Source organism: Erinaceus europaeus, chromosome 8 (genome assembly GCF_950295315.1).
Source record: "Erinaceus europaeus chromosome 8, mEriEur2.1, whole genome shotgun sequence".
Classification (NCBI taxonomy): Eukaryota; Metazoa; Chordata; class Mammalia; order Eulipotyphla; family Erinaceidae; genus Erinaceus; species Erinaceus europaeus.
This window is the reverse complement of record NC_080169.1, coordinates 107199816-107223023: the sequence shown is the minus strand read 5'-3', so window position 1 is coordinate 107223023 and position 23208 is coordinate 107199816. Positions and strand designations below refer to the sequence as shown.

Sequence of the window (23208 nt, the reverse complement as noted above, 5' to 3'; positions counted from 1 at the left end):
TTTCTGTTTCTGCAACAAGTAAGTAAAATATTTTTAAAAATGCACACTTTGGAGTGTGCTTTAAGGCAGGAGCTGTTTCTTTATATTACTTCCCTGAAATGTGCTATGATCAGTTTTGGGTTAGCATTAAAATTAAGTTCTTTTATTTTCCTATCGAATAAAAAAATTAATAATGCCAGTCTTTTTATTTTGATGTGCAAACTATACCACAGTTCTGTTCTGAAGTCTCTAGAGATGTTAACAAACCATGATCTGTTTAATGACATTTTTATTTGATACACTTCTTTGTTTTTGAAAATGCTCTTTTCCCCATCCCTTTTACTAAAGAGTATGTTTTGTTTGTTCTTCTGCAGGTCTTTGAAATTCTCCAGTTTAGTTTCAAGTGCTGAGCTTCCTTCTCCCTTAAGTTATTATAAACTTTTGCTGCTGTTTAATAAACGCGAAGATGTCTCGCAGTCCAGATGTGAAGGAAGACCCTGTGGAATGTCCTCTTTGCATGGAGCCCTTGGAGATAGATGATATCAACTTTTTCCCTTGCACCTGTGGCTACCAGATATGCCGATTTTGTTGGCATCGAATTCGCACTGATGAAAATGGGCTTTGTCCTGCATGTAGAAAGGTAAAGTACGCCAAAGATTTTTTTTTTTTGCATGCCTAGCCATTCCTCCCAATAATACACATGTGAATTGTATATAGCATTATACTTTAAAGTCAAAAGAACCACTGTCCTAGAGTCAGGGTCAAGTTTTACCTTTGATGTTGACTAATCATATGACCTTGGTGAAGTCACTTAACCTCTCTAGTTGGTTTTAGTTTTCTTTTCTTTTCTTTTCTTTTCTTTTCTTTTCTTTTCTTTTCTTTTCTTTTCTTTTCTTTTCTTTTCTTTTCTTTTCTTTTCTTTTTTTTTTCTTTTCTTTCCCCCAGCCAGGAAACCACCAGCTTCTGGGGAGGACAGGCTTTGAACCTGAAGCCCAGAGTCCACAGGCAGAGCCACTCCACCAGCTCGGTAGTCTGGTTTTAGTTTTCTTATCTGAGGCGATTAATTAGATCTGTGGAGCTGGCTGTTAAAGAGAGTGGGAGTAAAGAGGTTAGATAACATGGTAGGGTTCAGTTTGGAATATGAGCTCTATTCTTCTTGTTATAGTAGATTTTTTTTTTGGTGATATTACATTAGGAATACTTTAATTTTGGTCCCCACCTGTAAGGAGAAAGCTTCATGAGTGGTGAAGCATTGTGTCTCTGTCTCCCTATCTCCTCCATCAGTTTCTCTAAATAAAATAAATAAATCAAGTTAAAAAATTTTAAAAAATGATTTCTGGATTTTATTATCTGAATAAGTAAGCTTAACAGTTAAACAGCAGTGAGCATCCTATTGGGTTGAGTAGGATTATTGCGTTTGCATTTTGTCACTATTTGTGACCTTACACTTAATGCTTTCTTGCCTTCTCTTTAGATTGTCTGTATGACTTAAAATTTCTTTTCTGCTTTTCTTTTTTTTTTTTTTTAAATTTTTTATATTTATTTATTCCCTTTTGTTGTCCTTGTTGTTTTATTGTTGTAGTTATTATTGATGTCATCGTTGTTGGATAGGACAGGGAGAAATGGAGAGAGGAGGGGAAGACAGAGGGGGAGAGAAAGACAGACACCTGCAGACCTGCTTCACCCCCTGTGAAGCGACTCCCCTGCAGGTGGGGAGCCAGGGGCTCAAACCGGGATCCTTCCTCCGGTCCTTGTGCTTTGCGCCACCTGCGCTTAACCCGCTGCGCTACTGCCCGACTCCCCTTTTCTGCTTTTCTATTTCAAAAAGCTCTCAGGCTCATTACCACCAAATTTTGAGAAGACAGAAGCATGCGTTAGAAATTTTGATAATTTAAAAAATTTTATCTTTTAATTCTCTTATTGGAGGAATTATAGTTTTTTTTTCCCCTCAGAAGAGTGCATTGTACAGTTTTCTTTGAATTTAGTGGCCAAGCTATATATATTTTACAATTTATACTGACATATTTTTAGACAGTATACCATAGCTGATCAAAATCCATATTAAATTACTAGTGTTGAATTTAAACATTAATCTGTCTTTGAAAATTTAGCTTCCAACTACTTCATAAGCATATAATCCTTAATTTTTAAAATTTTACTTTTTATTACTTAACCAGAGCACTGCTCAGGAATTGAACCTGTTACTTTGAAGCCTCAGGCATGAATGTCTTTTTGCAGAACCATTATGTTGTCTCTCTGAGCCCATGCTGAACTGCTTTGTGGAAAGTGACCTTCTGGCTAGCCTAAAACTCTTTAGGCATAGAAATTTGATTGACTTCATGCAATTTATCTTTCTTTTATTCCCTGTAATATGTTATGAAATAGTCTTAACAAAAAGTCCAGTTATTAAATTGTCACTAGAAGACTCAGTTATATGGGGGAAATGGCAAAGAAAATTTCAGTTTTAAACATTAACGGAATTACTTCAGATCCATACAAAGTAGAAAATAATAGAAAAGTTAATAAGATAAAAAGCAAAGCAAACTCACTGTGTTGTTATTGCTAGGGCTTTAATGCTCTGGGTTGTTTTTTGAGTGGGGGGAGTTGGATGGGGGCAGGGGAAGGGAGGGAGGACACAACTGTAGCAAAGCTTGCAGTGTGGGGTAGGCTCAAACCAGGTTGCATACATGGCAAAACTGGTACTCTGTCCAGGGGAGCTATGCCAGCCCTTTAATTTCTTGACAACCTCCTTCCTTCCTTCCTTCCTTCCTTCCTTCCTTCCTTCCTTCCTTCCTTCCTTCCTTCCTTCCTTCCTTCCTTCCTTCCTTCCCTACCTCCCTACCTCTTGCTCTGGGGCCTCACGGGCAATTTCAAAGCTGCCAGGCTATCTTTTCATTCTTTTAACTTCATATGGTCAGAGAAAAAGAGAAAGACAGAGCTTATGGTGCTCTCATGATGCTGGCACTTAGACTTGGGCTTCATACATAGCAAATGTCTTACCTTACCCAGATGAGCTGTTTTCTGCCCAGCAAATTTACTTTAGCAAAGCTGATTATCAATAAAGAGGTGCCTTTCTGAGTGAACCCAAAAGAGCATGGAATTAGAACAGAAGTCCCTTGGAATCAATTTCAAGATAGAATCATAGTTCAGAACATTCAGGAGATTACTATTAAAGAAATTAGTGGTGTTTGAGATTTCAGGGAAAATATCTGTGTGGTTGGTTGACTCTGGCATTGGAGCATCTTACAAGTTCCGTTCACTTTTAGGGGGGGGTTATTTTTATTTAACTCAGGAGAATGAGCCCATGGCCTTGTGCTTGCATGATAAAACGAATTGACCTCCCTGGGTTGTGTTTTTCATTCTTTATTTAAGAGAGAGGGACGATACCACAACACCGTTTCACCATCCTTGGAACTCCCTTGGTACCATTCATGGTGCCCCTCCCATGTAGTGCCAGGGCACAAATATGGGTCTTTGCACCTACCAAGGCACACATTCTACTAGAAGAGCTAACACTCAGACCCTTAGGCCACCTTTTTGTTGTTGTTTTAATCATTTTATTTTGTTTATTTAATTTTTATTGAGTAATGGCTTATAGTATTTTTTTTTTTTCAACCATTCCCATCACGAAAGGTTTGTGTCCTCATCCTCACCCCCACAGATAGTTCTCCCTCAGTTTTAGATATAGGCTGACATTTTTTACCTACCTCTATCATACCATGCAGCAGAGCCAGATGCCATTTATTCGGAAGATTGATTATAAATTTGGCTCAAGGGGGCCGGCGGCACAGCAGGTTTAGCACACGGGGGAGGCTAAAGTTTTAAAGTATAATAAAAGCACTCTGAGGAATTTAGGACTTCTTATGCTTAGGAGATGAACTGTTGTGGTCTAGGAGGTTCAGTGTGTAAAGCACTGGACTTGCATGAGTGTTGCTCTGTCACTGCCCCATCCCCCCCCATTTGAAAAAACGCGCGCACACACCCACACACCACACACACACACACACACACACACACACACACACACACACACACACACACACACACACACACACACACACACGCAAGAGCGTGCGATAGCAGAGACAGAGATAGACATGTTGTAACCTGGAAAGCGGATCAGTGTATAAAGTGTTGCATTGTCAAGTCTGAGATCCTGAGTTTGATTCCCCACACTGCATGCATCAGAACAATGCTGTGGTTCTCTCTCTATAATAAACATCTACAAAATGATTAGATATTAAATGCACTAGAGTTATTGAAAAGAGCCAGTAGAGTCATTTCTAGAGAGAAGAAGTTGAGGAAGGAACAGAAGATTGCTCTTTCTTCCCCACCCCCACCCCCTCCCCCATAAGCATTATAAAACTGACAACTAAACATTGGGATAGGGACATAGTGAGAGTAGGAATTAAAAAATTGCCTGGGTACCAGGCAGTGGCACATCTGGTGAACATACATGTTACAGTGCTCAAAGACATGGGTTCAAGCCTCTACCCTACACCTGCAGAGGGGAAACAAGCAGTGAAGAAATGCTGCAGGTCACTCTCCCCTCTCCCCTCTCTTCTCTTCTCTCTCTTCACCCTTCTCAATTTGTCTCTATCCAATAGATAATAAGAAGATTGCCCATATGGGCAAATGCAAATCATAAGCAAGACAGTATATTAGCACTAATATTGGCCATGATCAAATTTAAGATGAAGCATACTTTAAAAGGGGCAGAGAAGAATTTTTCAGACTGATAAGACTCCCAAGTAATGAATTGACAGCAGAGCTTGAATGAAGTGTACTGATAGCAATACCAGGGGAAAACCATTGAAATTCATAATGGAGGGCATTTCCTTCTGTATTTTCAAAATTGACAGATGAACTAGATGATGAGAAAGGAATGGAAATTTTGATTAGCAAATGTGTGTATTTTGCATGCATACAATTTTGTACAAATAAATTTGTACAGAATGTAAAACAAATACAAGTTCACTTATCACAGAAATAGACTGTTAGACTATAGTGGAAATATCAACCAAATCCAAAATTTGGAGCTCACTTAGGCATTTCTTTTTTCTGTCTTATAGGACTTCTTGAATCTGTGAATTAATTATTTTTATCAATGAGAGAATTATTAAAATTTGTGACACATTAAAATGCTTCTTTATACATGTGCTATTTAGCATTAATTTCATTTATTTATTTCTTATTATTATTGCCACCAAGGTTATGGCTGGGACACTAAGAATGTGCTAATTCTGGTGGCCATTTTCCCCTATTTTTCTTTCTATTTTATTTGACAGGACAGAGAGAAATTCAGAGGGGTTGGTGGGGAGGGAGGAAGAGAGAAAGAAAGAACCTGTAGACCTGCTTCACCCCCTGCAGGTGGGGAGCCGGGCTGGCACCAGGGTCCACATGCATAGTAATGTATATGCACACCACCTGGCCATATAACAGTAATTTTACATATAACACTTCATAATGCCCTTAATTTATTTCTTTTTATAAACTTTCATTTAATGTTGTATTCCTAGAAAATCAAGTTTAACATTTGTGATAGTCAGAAAAGTAGATCAGATGTATTTTTCTGTCTCTCCATTTTTAGTGCTTCTATTGTTAGCTGTGAGAGTTTCTGCAGTTACTCAGATTATGCTTCTTCATGTAGTCTGCCTCCATCTTTGGTTGCTTCTTGGCCAGAGGACTGCTCAGCCCTGGCTGTGATAGGGCTTGGGATTGAACCTGGGACCTTGGAGCCTCAGGCATGAGAGTCTTGCATAATCACTCTGCTGTCTCTCTTCTGTCTCCCCTCTTCATCTCATTGTTAAGTTTATTTATTTATTTTTTGTCACTGGGCTTGTATAGTGAACAAGTAATTGTAGTGGTGAGCAAGTCATGCTTTTCCGATGCTTTAATGGAACAAATGACAGCTAGCATGACTTTGTATATTTGTTGTTTATGTCACATTAGTATGCTCTGTGTTTGTCAAATTTTACTTAGTTCTTACAACAGATGAAGCTGCACAAACATATTAAGATTAAAAGTTAGTATTTATAACTTAAGATGCTAGAGTAAGAGTGGTTTGGAAGGTAATCCACAGTAAACTCATTTGTGCGGATGCTCTCCTATGCTAGTGTCTGTTATGTAGCAGTTATGCTGCAGTAGTGTTTCTGTCTTAGCCTGGTAGAAGTGTGCTTGTGGGTAATGTAGTGAGACGCTGCAGATAACTAGTGTAAGTGCTGTAAGCTTAACATAGAGGTCTAGCAGTAATGTATTTGATGAGAGCTGATAATGCTTTCCTGATTACTTTTTATTTTTTTTAAAAATATTTTTACTACCTTTATTTATTTATTGGATAGAGACAGCCAGAAATCGAGAGGGAAGCGGGGGATAGAGAGAGAGAGAGAGAGAGAGAGACAGACAGACAGACAGACAGACACCTGCAGCCCTGCTTCACCACTCGCAAAACTTTCCCCCTGCAGGTGGGGACTGGTGACTCGAACCTGGGTCCATATGCATTGTAACTCGTGCGCTCAACCAGGTGCGCCACCACCCGCTTTCCTGATTTCTGCTATTGGTCATTCTCTATCAGTTTTTGCTTTTATATTACTTTCTGCCATCTTTTTTTTTAAAGCAGAATTTTACAATGTCAGATAATGTCATTATAAAACAACACCAACAAACTTTGAGTGTTTGTTAAATATCCCCCATGTTTTCAGAAGAATCTGAGTTCTGGAAAATCAGATCAGTGTTTCTCTGAGTGTCACTGATGAAGAGCCAAGTTTGTGTAGGCTCTTCAGTTTCCCCAGTCTGTTGAGGACTGATACAGGGTCCTATTATATATGCCTAGTAGCCAGCTTGTGTCACATGTTCTCCAACTAATTCAGTAACAGGCTGCAGTGATATCTTATTCTGCAAAGGAATCCACTGATGAAGTGCTTGAGTGTTGTGGTTGTGTTGTTAGGGACATTTCTAGTCCATCGCTTTAACCACTCAGCCACGGCTACCTAGCAGTTAGGGACGTTTGCAAATGTGTATTCCCAAGTTGTGTTCGTGTTGTAGGCTGGTGGACCACACTTTCTCTCGCTCTACCCAGGAGTTTATTATCCCCTTATATATGTTAGTGAAGGCCAGCATTATTAAAGCAATTTAGTGATAAACACTCCAGAAATCCCATGGGAAGAAACTACTTTTCTATGTGCAAATGAAAAATTCTAGTGAATGTATGGAAAGGTAATTTAATTGCAACCCCAGTCTGGGTCAGCTTTCCCTGATATATAGGTAGATAGCTATCTGGGTAGATAGGAAGGAAGGACAATAGGTAGATAGGTACGAAGGTGGGTAGATAGATACCACAGCACTGAAACTGACTTAACTGACTTCAGAGGTGTAATAATAGTATTGTCAGAGCTGTGCTGGGGCATAACTTTGGGTCATATGCGTGGCAAAGCAGAGGCCTTTCCAGGTGAGCTGTCTCACTGGTTTCTGTAGTTTACATTTGTGACTTTATGGTTCCAAATAACTTCATGTAACTAAGGAGTATAAGTATTTGAAGTAATACAGGAACAAAAAGTGAGTGGAGAGGAGAGGAAAGTTTGAGAGGAAGCACTTAACAAATTTAAATAGGAAAGTTTACATCACTGATTGAAGAACTCATTTATTGTGATGTTTCTGTAACCATTTGGTTCCTTAAAATGCAATAACATGTTGAAATAAGTTCTTTTTAAAAGAAAATTAGCACTGTAAATTTCTAATTCTAGAGAGTAGGATGGTGTATCCTTGGCAAACATTGAGGCTCTAGAATGTTTGAAGTTGTCAGGTCATGCAAAAATCAGGCAAATTACTGAATCAGATGTTTAACTGCCTCCCTCTCATTAGCAAGTAAATGTGAAATATGTCAACTTAGGACCAGTTAGATAGAAGACTGAGTTTTTTTTTTTTATGTGGAAATTAAATGGTATGTTTGATTACATTATGTAGGTTGACTAATTTATGCTTGAATATTTCAGAACAGGATTTTGGAGATTATTAGTTGAAGCTGAACATAAAGGAAGTGTCACAATTTTTAATTGCTTTCAACATTGATCTGAGTTCTTCACATATGTGGAGATTTTTGTTAGTTTTTACTTATACGTGAAAATATCTTTAATTTTTTGGTGCCTGGTATCACAGCGTTTGCTCCATCATAGGGCAAAATAGTCCCAAATAACTTTGTTACCAGTATTCATACATCTGGGTCCTCTCTCCATTCCTGCCTGCCTTTCTTTTTTCTTTTTGCAGGGTGTGGATCCCTGCACCAAAAATTCATCACTCCTCAAAATTTACCCCCTGCTTTTTTTTTTTTTTCTTGATAGAGAAATTCAGAGGAAAGGAAGGGGAAAAAGATACCTGCAGCACTGCTTCACTGTTGGTGAAGGTCCCCCCATCCCCTCAGCAAGTGGGATGGTGGTGGCAGCTTGAGCTCAGGTCTTTGCACTTGGTAATATGTACTCTGTGGCCTCAAACTCCCTCCAGTCTTTCCTGTTCCTACTTAAATTATTATTACCATCATTATCATTATTATTATTTTTATTTTAATTTATGGGGGGGAGAAAGAGACAGACAGTCAGACCAGAGCATCCATTACACTCTGGCTCCATAAAGTGCTGAAGATTGAACCATGGACTTCATACATCCAAATCCTGTACTTTACTTCTGTGACTGTGCCTGATATTTTTCTCAACGTTATTTCTGTTGGCCCTCACATTTGTATTCTGATAGGCTTATTTCCTAATTTTGATAGTGCTGATTCTCATTTCTGGAATCTCTCCATATTGATTTTATTGTATGTTAGTTTGTCTCACTTTTCTAATTAATTATTATATTTAAAGCATGGTATCCAACACTTATGTGTAGGGCAGTCATATCACCTTACATTATCCCATGTAAGTGGAATGAACTGCAACTTCCATTTTACTGAGGCATATAGATTACATAACTGATACAAGTCTCAGTTGGTGGGGTGGGGGACAGGACCACAAACCCATCACTCTAGCTCACGCTATACTAGAGAGCAAACTTGCAATCTTAAGTTTGAAAATCTGAAACTTTCTCCTCAGGGGGCAGAGTTTATCTTTCCAGAGCTGCTGACTTTCCAACTCTTATTCAGGCTGCCAGTAGCATTAGTAGGAAAAAGAAACAGTACTGTAAGAGGGACCAGAGTTAGGAGAAGATAACCAGAGCACTCTAAACTCTTAATTCTATCAGGACCCCCAAGACCTGAGAGAAGAGGAAAAAAGGAAGGACATTTGGAAGTAGCAATAGGTGTAGATGCGAAAGGAAGGGAAGGCAGGACCATAGGAAAAAGTGGGCAAACATATATCAATATAGTTAGAGAAATAAGTCGGCCCACATCTATGACTTTAGGAGAACTACTGCAGTTTCCAGTGGTGGGAATGGGGACCCAGAACTTTGGTGGTCGGAAAGGTGTGGGATTATGTGTCTCATAATTTTCTAAATCAATGTTAAATCACTGATTTAAAAAGTGAAAAAAAAAACCACCCCAACTATATTGTAATTATGAGAAAAGAATAAATCAGGGGGCCAGGTGGGTACACACCTGGTTAAGCACACACATTGTGGTGCCCAAGGACCCAGGTTCAAGCCCCTGGTCCCCAGAGGGCTGAGCAAAAGACTAAGGCTCTGAGGATGCAGGTTCAGTCGCCAGCACCACCATAAATGGTGCTGAGCAGTAACCTGGTCATTCTCTTGCTGTATCTTTCTCATTAAAATAAAGAATAAATAAATCAAAAATAATTAGTGTGCCTATGGCTACATGGCTAGTAAGTGATGTAAATGAGTTCAGATTGTGCTCAAACCCCGAGCTAGAGTACCAATGTACTATTTTCCCATTTGCCTTTCTCTCAGACTGGGGACAGATAAGTGAATACGTGCTATAAAATCATTCATTTTTTTAAAAAATTATTTATTGGATAGTGACAGAGAAACCAAGAAGGAAGGAAAGACCACCTTCATGGCTTCCAAAGCCTCCCTCTGCCAGCGGTGGGGTGACTGGGGACTTGAAACTAAGCCCTTATGCATTGTTGCATGTACACTCAATTGGATGTGACAGCACCCAGCTCCCTAAAATCATTTCATTTCTGTTAGATAATAGGCTTCTATTAAATCTTTGTTGACTGTAGTATCTAAATCCTTATGTAGAATTTACATTATCTCTTATTAAGGCAGACTAACAGACATTCTGCCTTTCATGATGATTTACTTATTTATTTTGAATTGAGACAGAGAAATGGGGGGATAGAGAAGGAGAGGGGTACCTGTAGCACCATTTCACTGCTCATGAAGCTTTCCCCCTACAGGTGGGGACTAAGGGGCTTGAAAGTGGGTCCTTCTGCACTGTCATATGTGCTCTCAGGCAAGTGCACCACCACCTGGCCTCCAGCTTTTTTCATGCAGAGCCCAGAATTGAGCTTAGTCCACTGTATGCAAAGGCATGTGCTTTACTGCTGAGCTTCCTCCCGAGCCCTGAGAACTTACATTCATTGTGTCTTTCCCTACAAGCTTTATTTTCCTATAAGCTCTCTTCCTTATAGGGAATACTAAGTTTGGGTTTTTAATGATAAAACTTTTGTTAGCATTTTAAGTTTTAGTATTAAATGTAGTCTGTTCAAAAAAGTTCAAGTATTTTAATAACAATTGTGTTTATCACCTATTAAATAAAACATTTTAACAAAAGATTCAGAAAAGAAGATGTAACAAAAAACTGCCTACTCTTCAGAATTTGGTAATTGTATAGTTTTTCTATTTAATACTAACTTTGTGTGTTTGTTTTATTTTTAAAGCCATATCCAGAAGACCCAGCAGTTTATAAACCACTCTCCCAGGAAGAACTGCAAAGGATAAAAAATGAGAAAAAACAGAAACAGAACGAGAGAAAGCAGAAAATATCAGAAAATCGCAAACACCTGGCTAGTGTACGTGTTGTACAAAAAAACCTCGTGTTTGTAGTAGGTCTGTCTCAGCGATTAGCAGATCCAGAGGTATGTCCTCTTCTTTTTATGCTTCTCAGTTTTATATCCATTATCTATATGTGTGTATTTTACTTTAAAATAGCAGCAGAACCTGCCCAACTGTAGGAATTTCCTTGAAAATATTAAAAATTGGGGAAAATGGAAAATTACTTTCTAAACTTTGCTGAGAAACCAAATAACACTTTTGATCTTAGTATTTTAATCTTCTTTAACCTAATTTTCTAGCTGTACTAGACCTTTAACATTCTCTTTAGTGCAAATTATCTGTGAATGTTGGGTAATTATATTCTGTATTGCTGTTAAGTCATGAGTGTGACATGGTTACTCGGTTTCTTTCTATTTTTTCTACAGCGATCTAAGAAACATCAGTGGAGTTGCAGTCATATCAACACAGTAGAGATCTTAATAACCTGTGTTTTCTTTCTGCTCAAGTCGCAATTTTTAATTATAAAAACAATTTCTGCTGTGCTGTATCATAATATGCCCTCTATGCCAGTTTGGGGAAAAGGGGAGAACTTAATGATGGGAAACAGTGAACTCAAGGCTCTTGCCCATATATTGGGAGGGAAGGAGAATAAAAAAAAAAATTTTTTTTTTAAACTTTATTATTTTTTTTTATTTGATAGAGATGGAGAGCAGTTGAGAGGGGAGAGTGGGAGGTCGAGAGGGAGAGAGAGAGACAGAGAGACACCTGCAGCCCTGCTTCACCACTCATGAAGCTTGAACTTGGGTCCTTGTGCAATGTAATGCATGCGCTTAACCAGGTGCGCCACCACCCAGCCCCCGCAGAAGGGAAAATCTTGATCCTTTTGTTTATTACCTCTTCTGGAATCACTAACCTTGTTAAAATTTGCTGAACTCCTAACTTTTCTTGTTAGCATTGGATAAACATCTGCTAATTTTGAGTTTCCAGTAGATGAGGAGTTGATAACTAAATTGATGGGAAGACAGATGAAGTGAACGGCTAGATTGTTGAGAGTGTCTGCCCCAAGTCTCACAGGACAACTTGTTTTGGGGAGAACTGCAATGAATATACTTAGGAAGGTGTATCTGAAGAGATAGGATTAAGTAGACTAAAAGCTCCAGGTGGAAGATGTTAAGGAGTCTAGTCTACTTAATCTTGTAAAAGTAAATTTAGAGAGAATAACCAATTGTTATTGATGCGTTTATTCTGTTTTGAGTATTTATGCGTTTACTCTGTTTTGAGTATTTGTGGGGGGCTTGAAGGTTAGTAGAGGAGAAAGTCAGGGAGATCCCACTAATGCCTCTGCCACTGACTGCAAACTTGGAGACAACTCCAGCATCAGTAGGCCTAAGTATGCTGACTTTGGTGGGCTCATTCTAGTTTTGACTCCATTTCAACGGCCAGTTTTCCTGTGTGTGTGTGTGGGTTTTTTTTTAGTTTTTGTTTTTGTTTAAAGGTAGTGCCTAACTTCCAGCAGGCAGAATCCCATTTTACCCATGGCTATTTCCTTCAATCACTTTGTAAATTCTCCCCTCCCCAATACTTTGTGTTAGGTACTTTGAAGTTGGAGGTAGTAAGAGTAGTCTGACCAAGTCCACAGTCTGTATCCATAACATGTTTCCAGTCAGAAGTGGGAAGACAGCTGTGAAGTGTTTTAATGTTACAGGTTAAAGTTAAGTGATTTGTTTCTGTCCACACAGCTGATTGATAGTAGAAATGGGACTAGAGTAACTGCCGCCTCCACCCCCATATCTTCAAGCTCCATTTCAGTGTGTTTTACAGTGATAATTGGCATTTATCCATCTGTCTACTTACCCCTTTCTTCCCTTTCCCTTTTCCCCTTCCCTTCTCCACCTCCAGGGTTATCTCTGAAACTTGGTTGTGGCACTATGAAACCACAGCTCCTGGGGGCCATGTTTCCTCCCCACTCCTCCCCCCCTCAATTTGATAGAACAGAGAGAAATTAAGAGGGGAGGGCAAGATAAAGAGGGAGAGAGACAGAGTTACCTGCAGACCTGCTTCACTGATTGTGGAGTGTCTCCACTGCAGGTGGAGGCCAAAACCTAGTTCCATTCGGGAGTCCTTGCATATAATACTGTGTGCACTTGACTGGATGTACCACTGCCTGGCCCCATCTGTTCTTTTAAGTATTCATCTATCCATTGCTTGCTAAGTTTTTCTCTGTGCTGTCAATGAATACTTGACTGTGTTTTCAAAAATATAGATAGCAATACTTTTTATACATTAGATGTGTCATTGGGCATTTGTAATTTTGTCACATGGCTTTTTATAGTCTATGTTAGTTCTAAATCTGATTCACTGTGAAGTAAACACATGGCATTGAATATGTGAATAATACAGAAATTTGCAGAGTGTTTTGCTACTTCCTATATTCTTAACTCACTGAAATGATTTTTGCTTGTTAGTTTACTATTATGTTTTGATGGAATGTGGAGTGTTCAATTTAATATAGAAAGTATATTTTTGAATTTCTCTTGCCTGAGCAGATCATTTCTAAACCAAGCACAGAAATTTGCTAATATCTTAAAGGTCGCTTTGTCTGCTCCCAACTAATTCTATTTGTTCAGTGCTAAGATAATTTCCCAAGTAAGTTTTTATTGAGTACTTACTAACATTTCATTTGTTTGTTTATTGGATAGAGCCAGAAATTGAGAGGGAGGGGGAGACAGTGAAGGAGACAGAAACTGGAGGAACATCTGTAGCACTGCTTATGAAGTTTCCCCTCTGCGGGTGGGGACTGGGGTCTTGAAGGTGGGGCCTTGCACATTGTAGCATTTTTACTCAACTAGGTGTACCACTACCACCTGGTCCTTTGCGAGTACTTACAGTGAGCAGGGTGCTCTGTAAGACATACAAGAAAGTCTCTGCTTATTTACAAAATTTATACTATGCTAGGAGTCATACTCATGCCATGGGAGACAAGAGATAGCACCTGATGTTGGCAGGGAGCTGTATAGCTCTTTGCTCTCTTTGGGATAAAGGGCTTCTAGCAGAAGAATTGTATACATGCTTCTGGATGAGAGAGAACTCTGTAAGTGATTTGTTTGGCTGGAAGTTCAGAGTGCAGTGGTGACAGATGAGACTGGCAAGGTAAGTGGTAATAGATCATAAATGATTGTCTAATTATGCTAAGAACTTTGCACTGTAGGGTAGCTGGAAGCTGTTGAATGTCCTTGAGAATAGAATGTAATGGGTAGAAATTTTATAACAGTCTTTGACTTCAGTGAAATGACTTCTTGATAGACTATTTGCTCACATAATTAAGAAAATATGTGAATAAATGAAAAGTAATTATAAAAGAGCCTTTTAACCTCTTGATTCTTATATAATAATGCTCAGTTAGAACTCAGTAAATCAAGCTTATAATTCTAGGTTAACTTTAGTATTGTTTTCTGGAGCTCATGCAAACTCCCAAACCAGAACTATTGGGCCTTAATCTGCATTTCAGCTCTTCAAATAGTTTGTGTGCATATCCAAGTTTGTGACGCACTACATTTGCTGTACATGTTGAAAGAGTAAGATGCTTGAATCAGTTTGTGGAATGAGTATGAATAGGCCAGCTGCAAAAAGCAGACAGCAGACTGTCACAGGTGTATGCACTGCCAACCCAGCTACCTTGAAATGCCAACCAACAATGTGCAGTTTCTGAAACAACTCTTAGTAAAATTCTAGACAAAGCTCTTGTATTCTTTCTTAATTACTATTACTTGCTTTCATGTGAATTCAATATGTGTCAAAACTGGGGGGATGGATTTTGCATTATACATAATTTGAAGTTTATTTAGGTTTACTTAATTATAAAGAGGCTTCTCAGCTGCATGAGTGTCTCTTGGGACAGAAACGTAGTACAGAAATTATTCTTTATTGTGCAGGGTTAGTCTTAGCATTGCGAGCCATTGCTGGTTCTCATTCCCTGACCTCCAAGAGTGATGCCAGTCACTTTGACAATCTTCTTCAGTAAAAGCTGCCGTCAATTTCTAATGTCACTTTTCAAAATACTCCTTTGCATGCTGCCATTACTAAGAACAAGTGCCTTGAACTCAGATGTAGTCAGTACGAAACTCTTCAAAGTAGGTATTTTGACATTGAGAACTTTTTATTTTTCCTTTAACTTTATAAATATACTTATTTATGAGAGAAAGAGGAGGATGAGGAGGATGGGGGGGAGAGAGAGAGAGAGAGAGGACACGAGAGAGAACCGGGGGACCAGTCTACCACATGTGAGGCTTGGGTTGAACTTGGGATTATATGCTTGAGAGTTCAGCTCCTGGACTATTCTTAGTGGGTACATATCCAAAGGAAAATGGAGAAGATGTATTTCTGTGGACCACTGCCCAAAAGCTTTTCAGACTGTACTGTACTCTTCCCTGAGACTTGACTCTGAACAACCCCAGGGATCATTGACTTACCCATTCTTACTAACATAACCCTTAGAGGGTTTGGGTGGGACAGGGGCCTAAAAGTCAGTATAATCACTTTACCCATCTTCCATTAAAATTAGTTGTTAAGATATTTATACTAACCTAAAATGAAGTGTGCTAAGCTGAATTACTTTAAATTGGAAATGGTAAGAATTAATGATACCTCAGCCTCATACAACTTTGATTCTGTCAGATGCAGAACACATTAGCTAAGTTATTAGATTTTGAGAATGTTATCAAATACAAGCATTTGGAAAGAATGCTTTGAACATGCTTAAACAGGTACCCAAGGAAACTTACTGAGAGAGATTTTATTATTTAGAGATTATAGGGACAGTAGATTTATTTATAGGTTAATTCTAGGAAAAGAACAGGCTTTAATGTTGAGGTAGTTGCATGTCATAAAAGCTGTTTTTGCATCTACTTCTGTACTGACCAGATAAGCTAACATTGATAAATCAGCTTGTGAGAGAGCCTGTAACAAAGTAAAGGAGGGGACACTTGCTAAGGGGAAATACTGATCCAGATGTAAAAGGAAATGTCTAAATCTGTCTCCCAGATGTTTTCTCCCTCACTACCTCATGCGTGTTATTTGCCAGAAAAGATTCAAAACCAAATAGGCAGTAATTGAGAAGTGATAAATTTTCATTGATGTAAGGGAACACTACTTGTGTATATGTGCTGCACTTAATCACAGAGCAGACTGAGGAACACTTTACCATAATTGAACTTATAAGTTAAAAATATTTTAATATTATATCAGATATTTCAGTTGAGTTCCTATCTCTGTCATTTTAATATGTTATTTTGCTTATAGGGATTATCTGTTGATAAGAATGATCCTGGGTTCGTGTGGCCAGAGGGATAAACAATAGGAAAGCTTTCAAGGGAAGAGGTCGGGATACAGAGTTCTGGTGGTGGGAATTTTGTGGAATTGTACCCCTCCTGGTCTTGTCAGTAGTTCCATTTTATAAATAAACAAAAAAGAAGATAATAAAGATCTTTCATCTGATTTGTTTTTAAGAGTGAGAGCCCATAGACCAGTAGTGAACAGTCAATTCTAAGCATAGTTTTGGCTTTTTCCTCCCCTCAACCCCCCACCTTTAACCTTCCCTCTTTCCCTCCTTCCATAGGGCATAGAGAAATTGGGAGGGGAGGAAGAGAGGGACACACACACGCACGCACGCACGCACGCACGCACGCACGCACGCACGCACGCACGCACGCTCGCTCGCTCACTCACTCACTCACCCCACTGCTTCACTGCTCCCTCCCCATCCATGGGGACTGGGGGCTTCTGAAGCAGGGTGCTTGAGCATGGTAATATGTGTATGTGTATTTAACCAGGTGCACCAATGTCTGGCCTGACTTCTATTCTTAGTAAAGAATAGTGTTTTTTTTTTTTTTAAGGTTATTTTGATGATTTCCTATAGGTTAATTATAGAAATTATACTTAGGAAGCAGTCATTTATTAGGAAACCTAAACTATTTCTATTTTTCCTTCACTAAAGAGGGATGATGAGTGTCCCCATTATAAGGATAAAGTTGATGAAAATAGGGACAGTTTATACCTTATTTCTTCTTCTTTTATAGGTTTTAAAACGACCAGAATATTTTGGGAAGTTTGGTAAAATACATAAGGTTGTCATCAATAATAGCACATCATATGCAGGCTCACAGGTAACTAATTCTAGGGATTTTTGTCTCTCCTTTATTTTGAACTTAACGTGGGCTATTCAGAAGGAAACTTGCTTCTGTGAGAAAACTTGAGGGTTTAAAAACTTAAGCAGTGTAGTGACTGACCTCTGTTGGTTGGATGGAGGAATTTTTGGTAATCATTTGACCCAGAACTTAGAATTGATAATGGAAACTGTAAAAGTGTTGCTTTTCAAAGGAGGAGAAAATGAGCATTACCAGTCATTGTAGTAATCAAAAATCACTTCTGTTGATAATATTTTCAGATATCGGAAGGTTAGTAGAGCATGCTTTTCTGGGATTAGAATACTTTTGTACTTTCCATTATTTTTGGTAGAGAGTAATTTGGTATAGTGTCTTCAAACCTTTTAAAGTTTGTTTCCTGTAGTTTTGATGAGCCTGTTACATAACTTTTTTTTAAAAAAGAAGATAGCTTATTCATATATTTTTAATCTACTAAATGGATAAAATTGGTTAAGCACAGTTGTTTTAAAATGAGCCAGTATATAGTTCAGCCAGTTATTGTCATTATTATTCATGGTGGTGGTGGTGGTGGTGGTGGTGGTGGTGGTGGTGGTGGTGGTAGAAGATTCCTTAAGAATTCTCTAAGAGAGGTTGCCAGAGAATTAAAAAATATTTTTTTCTTGTTTAATTTCACTTCAGGGTCCAAGCGCCAGTGCTTATGTAACTTATATTCGGTCAGAAGATGCTCTCCGAGCCATACAGTGTGTCAACAATGTGGTGGTAGATGGCAGAACACTTAAGGTAATATTGGCTTCTTGACTTTTTTCACTTGGGGGAGCAGATGAGGTATATTAGGTAGGGGAAAGCCTACTAAATATTGTTCTAAGGGAGTCTGTTTGAAGATTGGTACTTAGGCAGTTGGTTTACTGCTGACTTACTTTATTTAGTGTCCAGTTTTACCATGTAGGAACAGGATATTATTGTATGTATAGTCTCTTATAATTTCATATATTTGTATATAATTCCACCCCCTCCTGCCAGGATCAGCACTGGGACTTTGTGCCTGCATGACCTGTCTGTTCCCGGGGGGCAGAGTGTCATACATCCCCCTAAACCCCTCCCCCCCCAACCCCTGGGGCTCAGTGCCTGCATAACTCCACTGCTTCCAGCAGGCAGTTTGTTTATTTGTTTTTTTTTCTGTAGATAGAGATAAGAAACAGAGAGGGATAGAGACAACAAGAGAGAGAAAGAGAGAGACTGCTGCACACTGGTGAAGTGCCGCTCTCTGCAGGCACTCCTTCCTGCATGGTGGCCTGGAGCTCGAATCCCAGTCTGCTCAGATGGTGAAGTGTATGCTCTGTAGGATTAACCACTTACTGGTTCTTTCTTTTCATTTTAGATAGAGAGATTGAGGGACAGAGAGGGGGAAAGAGAGGAAGGGAGACACCACAGCACTGCACACAGGCTTGTAAACTTCCCTTAGGCAAGTGCTTCCATATGTGGCGGGGGACTTGAACAGGGTCCTTATTCATAGTAGTGTGCTCTCTACCAGCTGAGCTATCTTGAGTCTCCTGCATGTATCTTCTCAGTGAAAATTGATGTTATTTTTCTCTTTGTAAGTAGACAATAGTTTTGGTTTTTCACACTAATTGAGATGTGAATGAAGAAGCCCACCAAGCAATGTTTTATGTCGGTAGAGGAAATATAGCATAATGTGAGGAAATTGACGTCTTATGTACCTAGCCACCTGTAACACAGGATAGATTTGATAAGATTGTATACTCAGTTCCAGAAACTGCTGACTGTGAAGTTTTTATTAGTACTTTTAAATGAGCATTGTCTTTAAAATTTCCATTAATAGTTTAGGTCTATAGGTGTATTTCTTGTTGTCTGTGCCTCATTTTTTAGGTGAATTATACACAGTAAACATAGAAATTGTCATTGTGGTGTCATTTCACATCTTGCCACCCTCCCTTTCTTTCTGCAGGCCTCTCTGGGTACAACAAAATATTGCAGTTACTTTTTAAAGAATATGCAGTGTCCAAAACCTGACTGTATGTATCTACATGAATTGGGGGATGAGGCGGCCAGCTTCACAAAGGAGGAAATGCAGGTAGTAAACAAATATGATTACCATGCTTGCAGTAAAGAGAGTGATTTTCTTTAAAAGCTGAAGTTGCATAAACTAGCAGAATTTGTTGTATTTGAAGCTGATATTACTTTCAAGTAGCACTTTCCAGTGTTCCATGGAAGGTTAGTGTTGCAGAGTGTTGTTCCAATAAAATGGGTCATGTTCACTAAATTAAAAAATGGCAGGTTAATGAAGGTAAATAGGTTTCTTTCCTGCAGGACTTTGACCCAGCAAAAGCATTTTGGGAAATGCTTCTTCAAGGAGAATGTCAGAAAACAGTAAGCTAAGTAGGATACTATAATTATGAGCCCCATTCATCCTACTTATTTTCATAGGGCATGCTAGAAGATAATATCACATGCTGCTGACAATCCAACATAACTTCTATAAAACAGCTCTTCCCATGAAAATGTCCACTGAGTTATTATCCTGTAAAGAGTGAAGGCTTATTATGTTCTCCCCCCCTCCACATTTCCTCTTGTTTCCTTTCAATTTGTAGTATAAACATGCCTTTACAAATAAAAAATGTTGACCATACGGCATAGTAAATGAGGATTATACCAAAGCACAGTGCTGCACTTCCCTATTGTAGATGAGGACTTCAGATTGTTGCTGTGGACTTTTGCAGGAATACCTCTCATTTAGAAGGTGGGGGGCATTGATTGCTACCTTTTATTCTCCAGGTCAAACTAGAGAAAGTCTAGTAGGGAGGGGCTCCTTTAAGATCAGCTTGTTGAAAAGAACAAAGAAAAGAAATGCTACTTTTTTTTCCTTTGACTTGGAGATATCCAGCTTAAATCTCATTATAGTAAATACATTGATTTTATTTCTTTTTTTAATAGTGCTATCTTTATAATCCAAGAATTATGTAGTATAAGGTCTGTCTGATATTTAATAGAATGGTTTACTGACTTAATTCTTATCCAGTAAATGGTTCTTGATTTTATTTTATTTTCCCCTCTTCTTTATTCGGATGAAGCTTTCTTGGATGAAATCTAAGGGTGAACATGGCAAACTGAATTTTGAGGAAGGGAAAGTATGCTTAAATTCATGGGCACTGTCACAACAATCGTCTATTTCTAAGCCCCAGTGATCGCATGTTTAAACTATTATTGAATTGTAGAAAAAAAAATGGACATTCCCTTGGAACTTATTAGTAGTGGTATTTAACCTTTTTATCTGCCACTGTAGAATAATTTGGATACTCACTTGAACTTTTTGTGGCTAAGGAGAGCGTAATATTTCCTGAAGTATTGATTGCAAGAGGGTTCAGTGTTCAAATGTTTCAGGTGGGAAATTCACATCAGACTATTTTTTTCTTAATAATTCATTTCATATTGCTGTCTTAAGTTCATTTTGCTCTTTGTTACCTGAGTTTGAAATTACCAATAAAAGGGGTTTCTTTCTTAAAATTCTTTTCTCAGTTTAGAAAGGAAATTTAAACAAATCACAACATGACAAAGATCAGAAGATCTTTCTTTGTAAATGTATGATATACTTATATATTCTGTTGAGGCCTCTAAGAACAGGAAACTGCATTGTGCAGTATATACAATACAAGCATGCTTTTAGATAATGTCACTTTTGCTTGTTTTTACTGTTTGGTTTTGTTTTGATTTTCTTATAAGATCTCTTAGACCACACTTTAAAAATTATTAGCATGCCTGGTGGTAAGTAAATATGCCATTTTAGATTGATACATATGCAAATACAAAAAGTTTCTGAGTGCAGTTTTATTGCAATTTTTCTTTTGTATGTGACTAATTTCTAGTCAGTCTTTGCTTAATTTCTTCCCTAAAGTTTATGATAGTACCATCTAATATATAGTTACCCAGCTGTAGAGTTCTCGTTGTTGTGTGAAGTACAGGAGCAGGTAGACTTTTTCTTTCTTTATTTTTTTAAAAAATGTTTATTTATTCCCTTTTGTTGCCCTTGTTTTTTTTGCCTCCAGGATTATTGCTGGGGCTCAGTGCCTGCACTACAAAACTGCTCCTGGAGACCATTTTTTAAAATTTGTTATCCTTGTTGTTTATTGTTGTTGTTGGGTAGGACAGAGAAAAATGGAGAGAGGAGGGGAAGACAGAAAGGAGAGACAGACACCTACAGACCTGCTTCACTGCCTGTGAGGTGACTCCCCTGCAGGTGGGGAGCTGGGGGCTGGAACCGGGATCCTTACGCGGATCCTTGCAGTTTGTTTACGCTATGTGCGCTTAACCCACTGCACTACTGCACAAACCCTCCCCCTTGTTGTTTTATTGTTGTAGTTATTATTGTTATCGTCATTATTGTTGGATAGGACAGAGAGAAACGGAGCGAGGAGTGGAAGACAGAGAGGAGGAGAGAAAGACACCTGCAGAACTGCTTCACTGTGAAGAGAGTCACAGGCAACATGTCAACCAGTGAACAAACTGTTTAAGTAAAACTTTACAGAAACAAAGCAGTTGGCTGTTAATTGTCAACTGCAGATTTAGTTTTAAGTATGTTAATTTTTTATATTTATTTATTTTCCCTTTTGTTGCCCTTGTTGTTATTGTTGTTGTAAGCATGTTAATTTCATATGTAAACAAACTTGTGGAGATTTTGGTTAGTGTCAAGATAATGAAAAAGTGAAATTCTTTTTTTTTTTCTTCCAAATTTCTTTATTGGGGGATTAATGGTTTATAGTCAACAGTAAATGCAATAGTTTGTACATGTGTAACATTCCTCAGTTTTCCACCTAACAATTCAATCCCTACTAGGTCCTTCTCCACCATCATTTTCCAGGACTGGAGGGAGTCTTTTACTTTGGTGCAACACACTAACTCCAGTCCAAGTTCTACTTTGTGTTTCCCTTCTGATCTTGTTTTTAACTTCTTTCTGTGAGTGAGATCATCCCATATCCATCCTTTTTCTGGTTTATCTCACTTAACATAATCCCTTTAAGCTCCATCCAAGATGAGTGAAGAAGGTGAATTCTCCATTTTTAATAGCTGAGTAGTATTCCACTGTGTATATATAACACAACTTTCTTAGTCACTCATCTGTTGTTGGACACCTGGGTTGCTTCTAGGTTTGGGCTATTACAAATTGTGCTGCCACGAATAGATCTTTTTGGATGGGTGTGTTGGATTTCTTAGGATATATCCCCAGGAGAGGAATTGCAGGGTCATAGGGTAAAAGTTCTACTTCTAGCCTTCTGAGAGTTCTCCAGGCAACTCTCCACAGGGGTTGAACTAATTTACATTCTGGAAGGGTTCCATCATCCCTACAGCCTCTCCAGCATTTGTTGCTGCTACCTTTTCTGATGTATGACATTCTCACAGGAGTGAAGTGGTATCTCATTATTGTCTTTATCTGCATATTACTTTAGTGTTAATAATTTTAATGAAGAAAAAAATTTAATGTTGTTCAGAAATGTAGTAATTGCCTTTCTGTAAACAGAACTTTTACATAAAAGATGGGGAACAAAGCTTACAGGGGCCCTCTAGTTTGTAGAGCTAGCAAAAAAATAAAACAAAACAAAAAAACCTATCTTTTGATAATGCTTTTCAACATAATAAAGAGGTTAATGAATCAGATTATTAGTGGAGTACATAGTATATAATGTGTGTGTATATATATATATGCATATTTGGTGAAAGAAATTTTTTTGGTCTAGAAGTTTTGTGACATTATCCACAGATCTCTTAGATGCTAGAAAAAACAAAACAAAGCAAACAAAAAAAACCCTTGCTAGTTCTGTTTAATATATCCATAATAATTCAAAAAGTAAACTCAGTATTTAACACAGCGAAATTTTTTGTGAGCTCCACTGCAGTTTTAATTTCTTCTTCTAGGCGGGTAAGCACCAAGAATATGAACAGAAACTACTTCAAGAATTATATAAATTAAACCCCAATTTTCTTCAATTGTCTACGGGTTCAGTCGATAAGAATAAGAACAAAGTAACACCACTGCAGAGGTACGATACGTAAGTACCAACGTCAGTATGATCAGATACCTTTCCTTCATGTCTGTCTATCTTCTCTTTTCATTCTTCCA

At 38.3% G+C, this 23208-nt stretch overlaps 1 protein-coding gene across 8 annotated transcripts in view; it reads left to right on the top strand.

The window, feature by feature from the left end:
• Positions 1-23208, top strand: part of CNOT4 (CCR4-NOT transcription complex subunit 4) — a 134383-nt gene that overhangs the window by 60456 nt on the left and 50719 nt on the right. For 5 of the 8 annotated variants that reach the window (XM_060196638.1, XM_007526556.2, XM_007526553.2 and 2 more), the window contains exons 2-7: positions 354-619; positions 10803-11000; positions 16992-17078; positions 17757-17858; positions 19045-19170; positions 23004-23137. In XM_060196638.1, coding sequence (XP_060052621.1) covers positions 446-619; positions 10803-11000; positions 16992-17078; positions 17757-17858; positions 19045-19170; positions 23004-23137 — 821 coding nt within the window. In that variant the 5' untranslated portion in view covers positions 354-445. The remainder of the gene's footprint in view (positions 1-353; positions 620-10802; positions 11001-16991; positions 17079-17756; positions 17859-19044; positions 19171-23003; positions 23138-23208) is intronic. The other 3 variants (XM_007526557.2, XM_007526554.2, XM_007526559.2) reach the window with 1 other exon arrangement.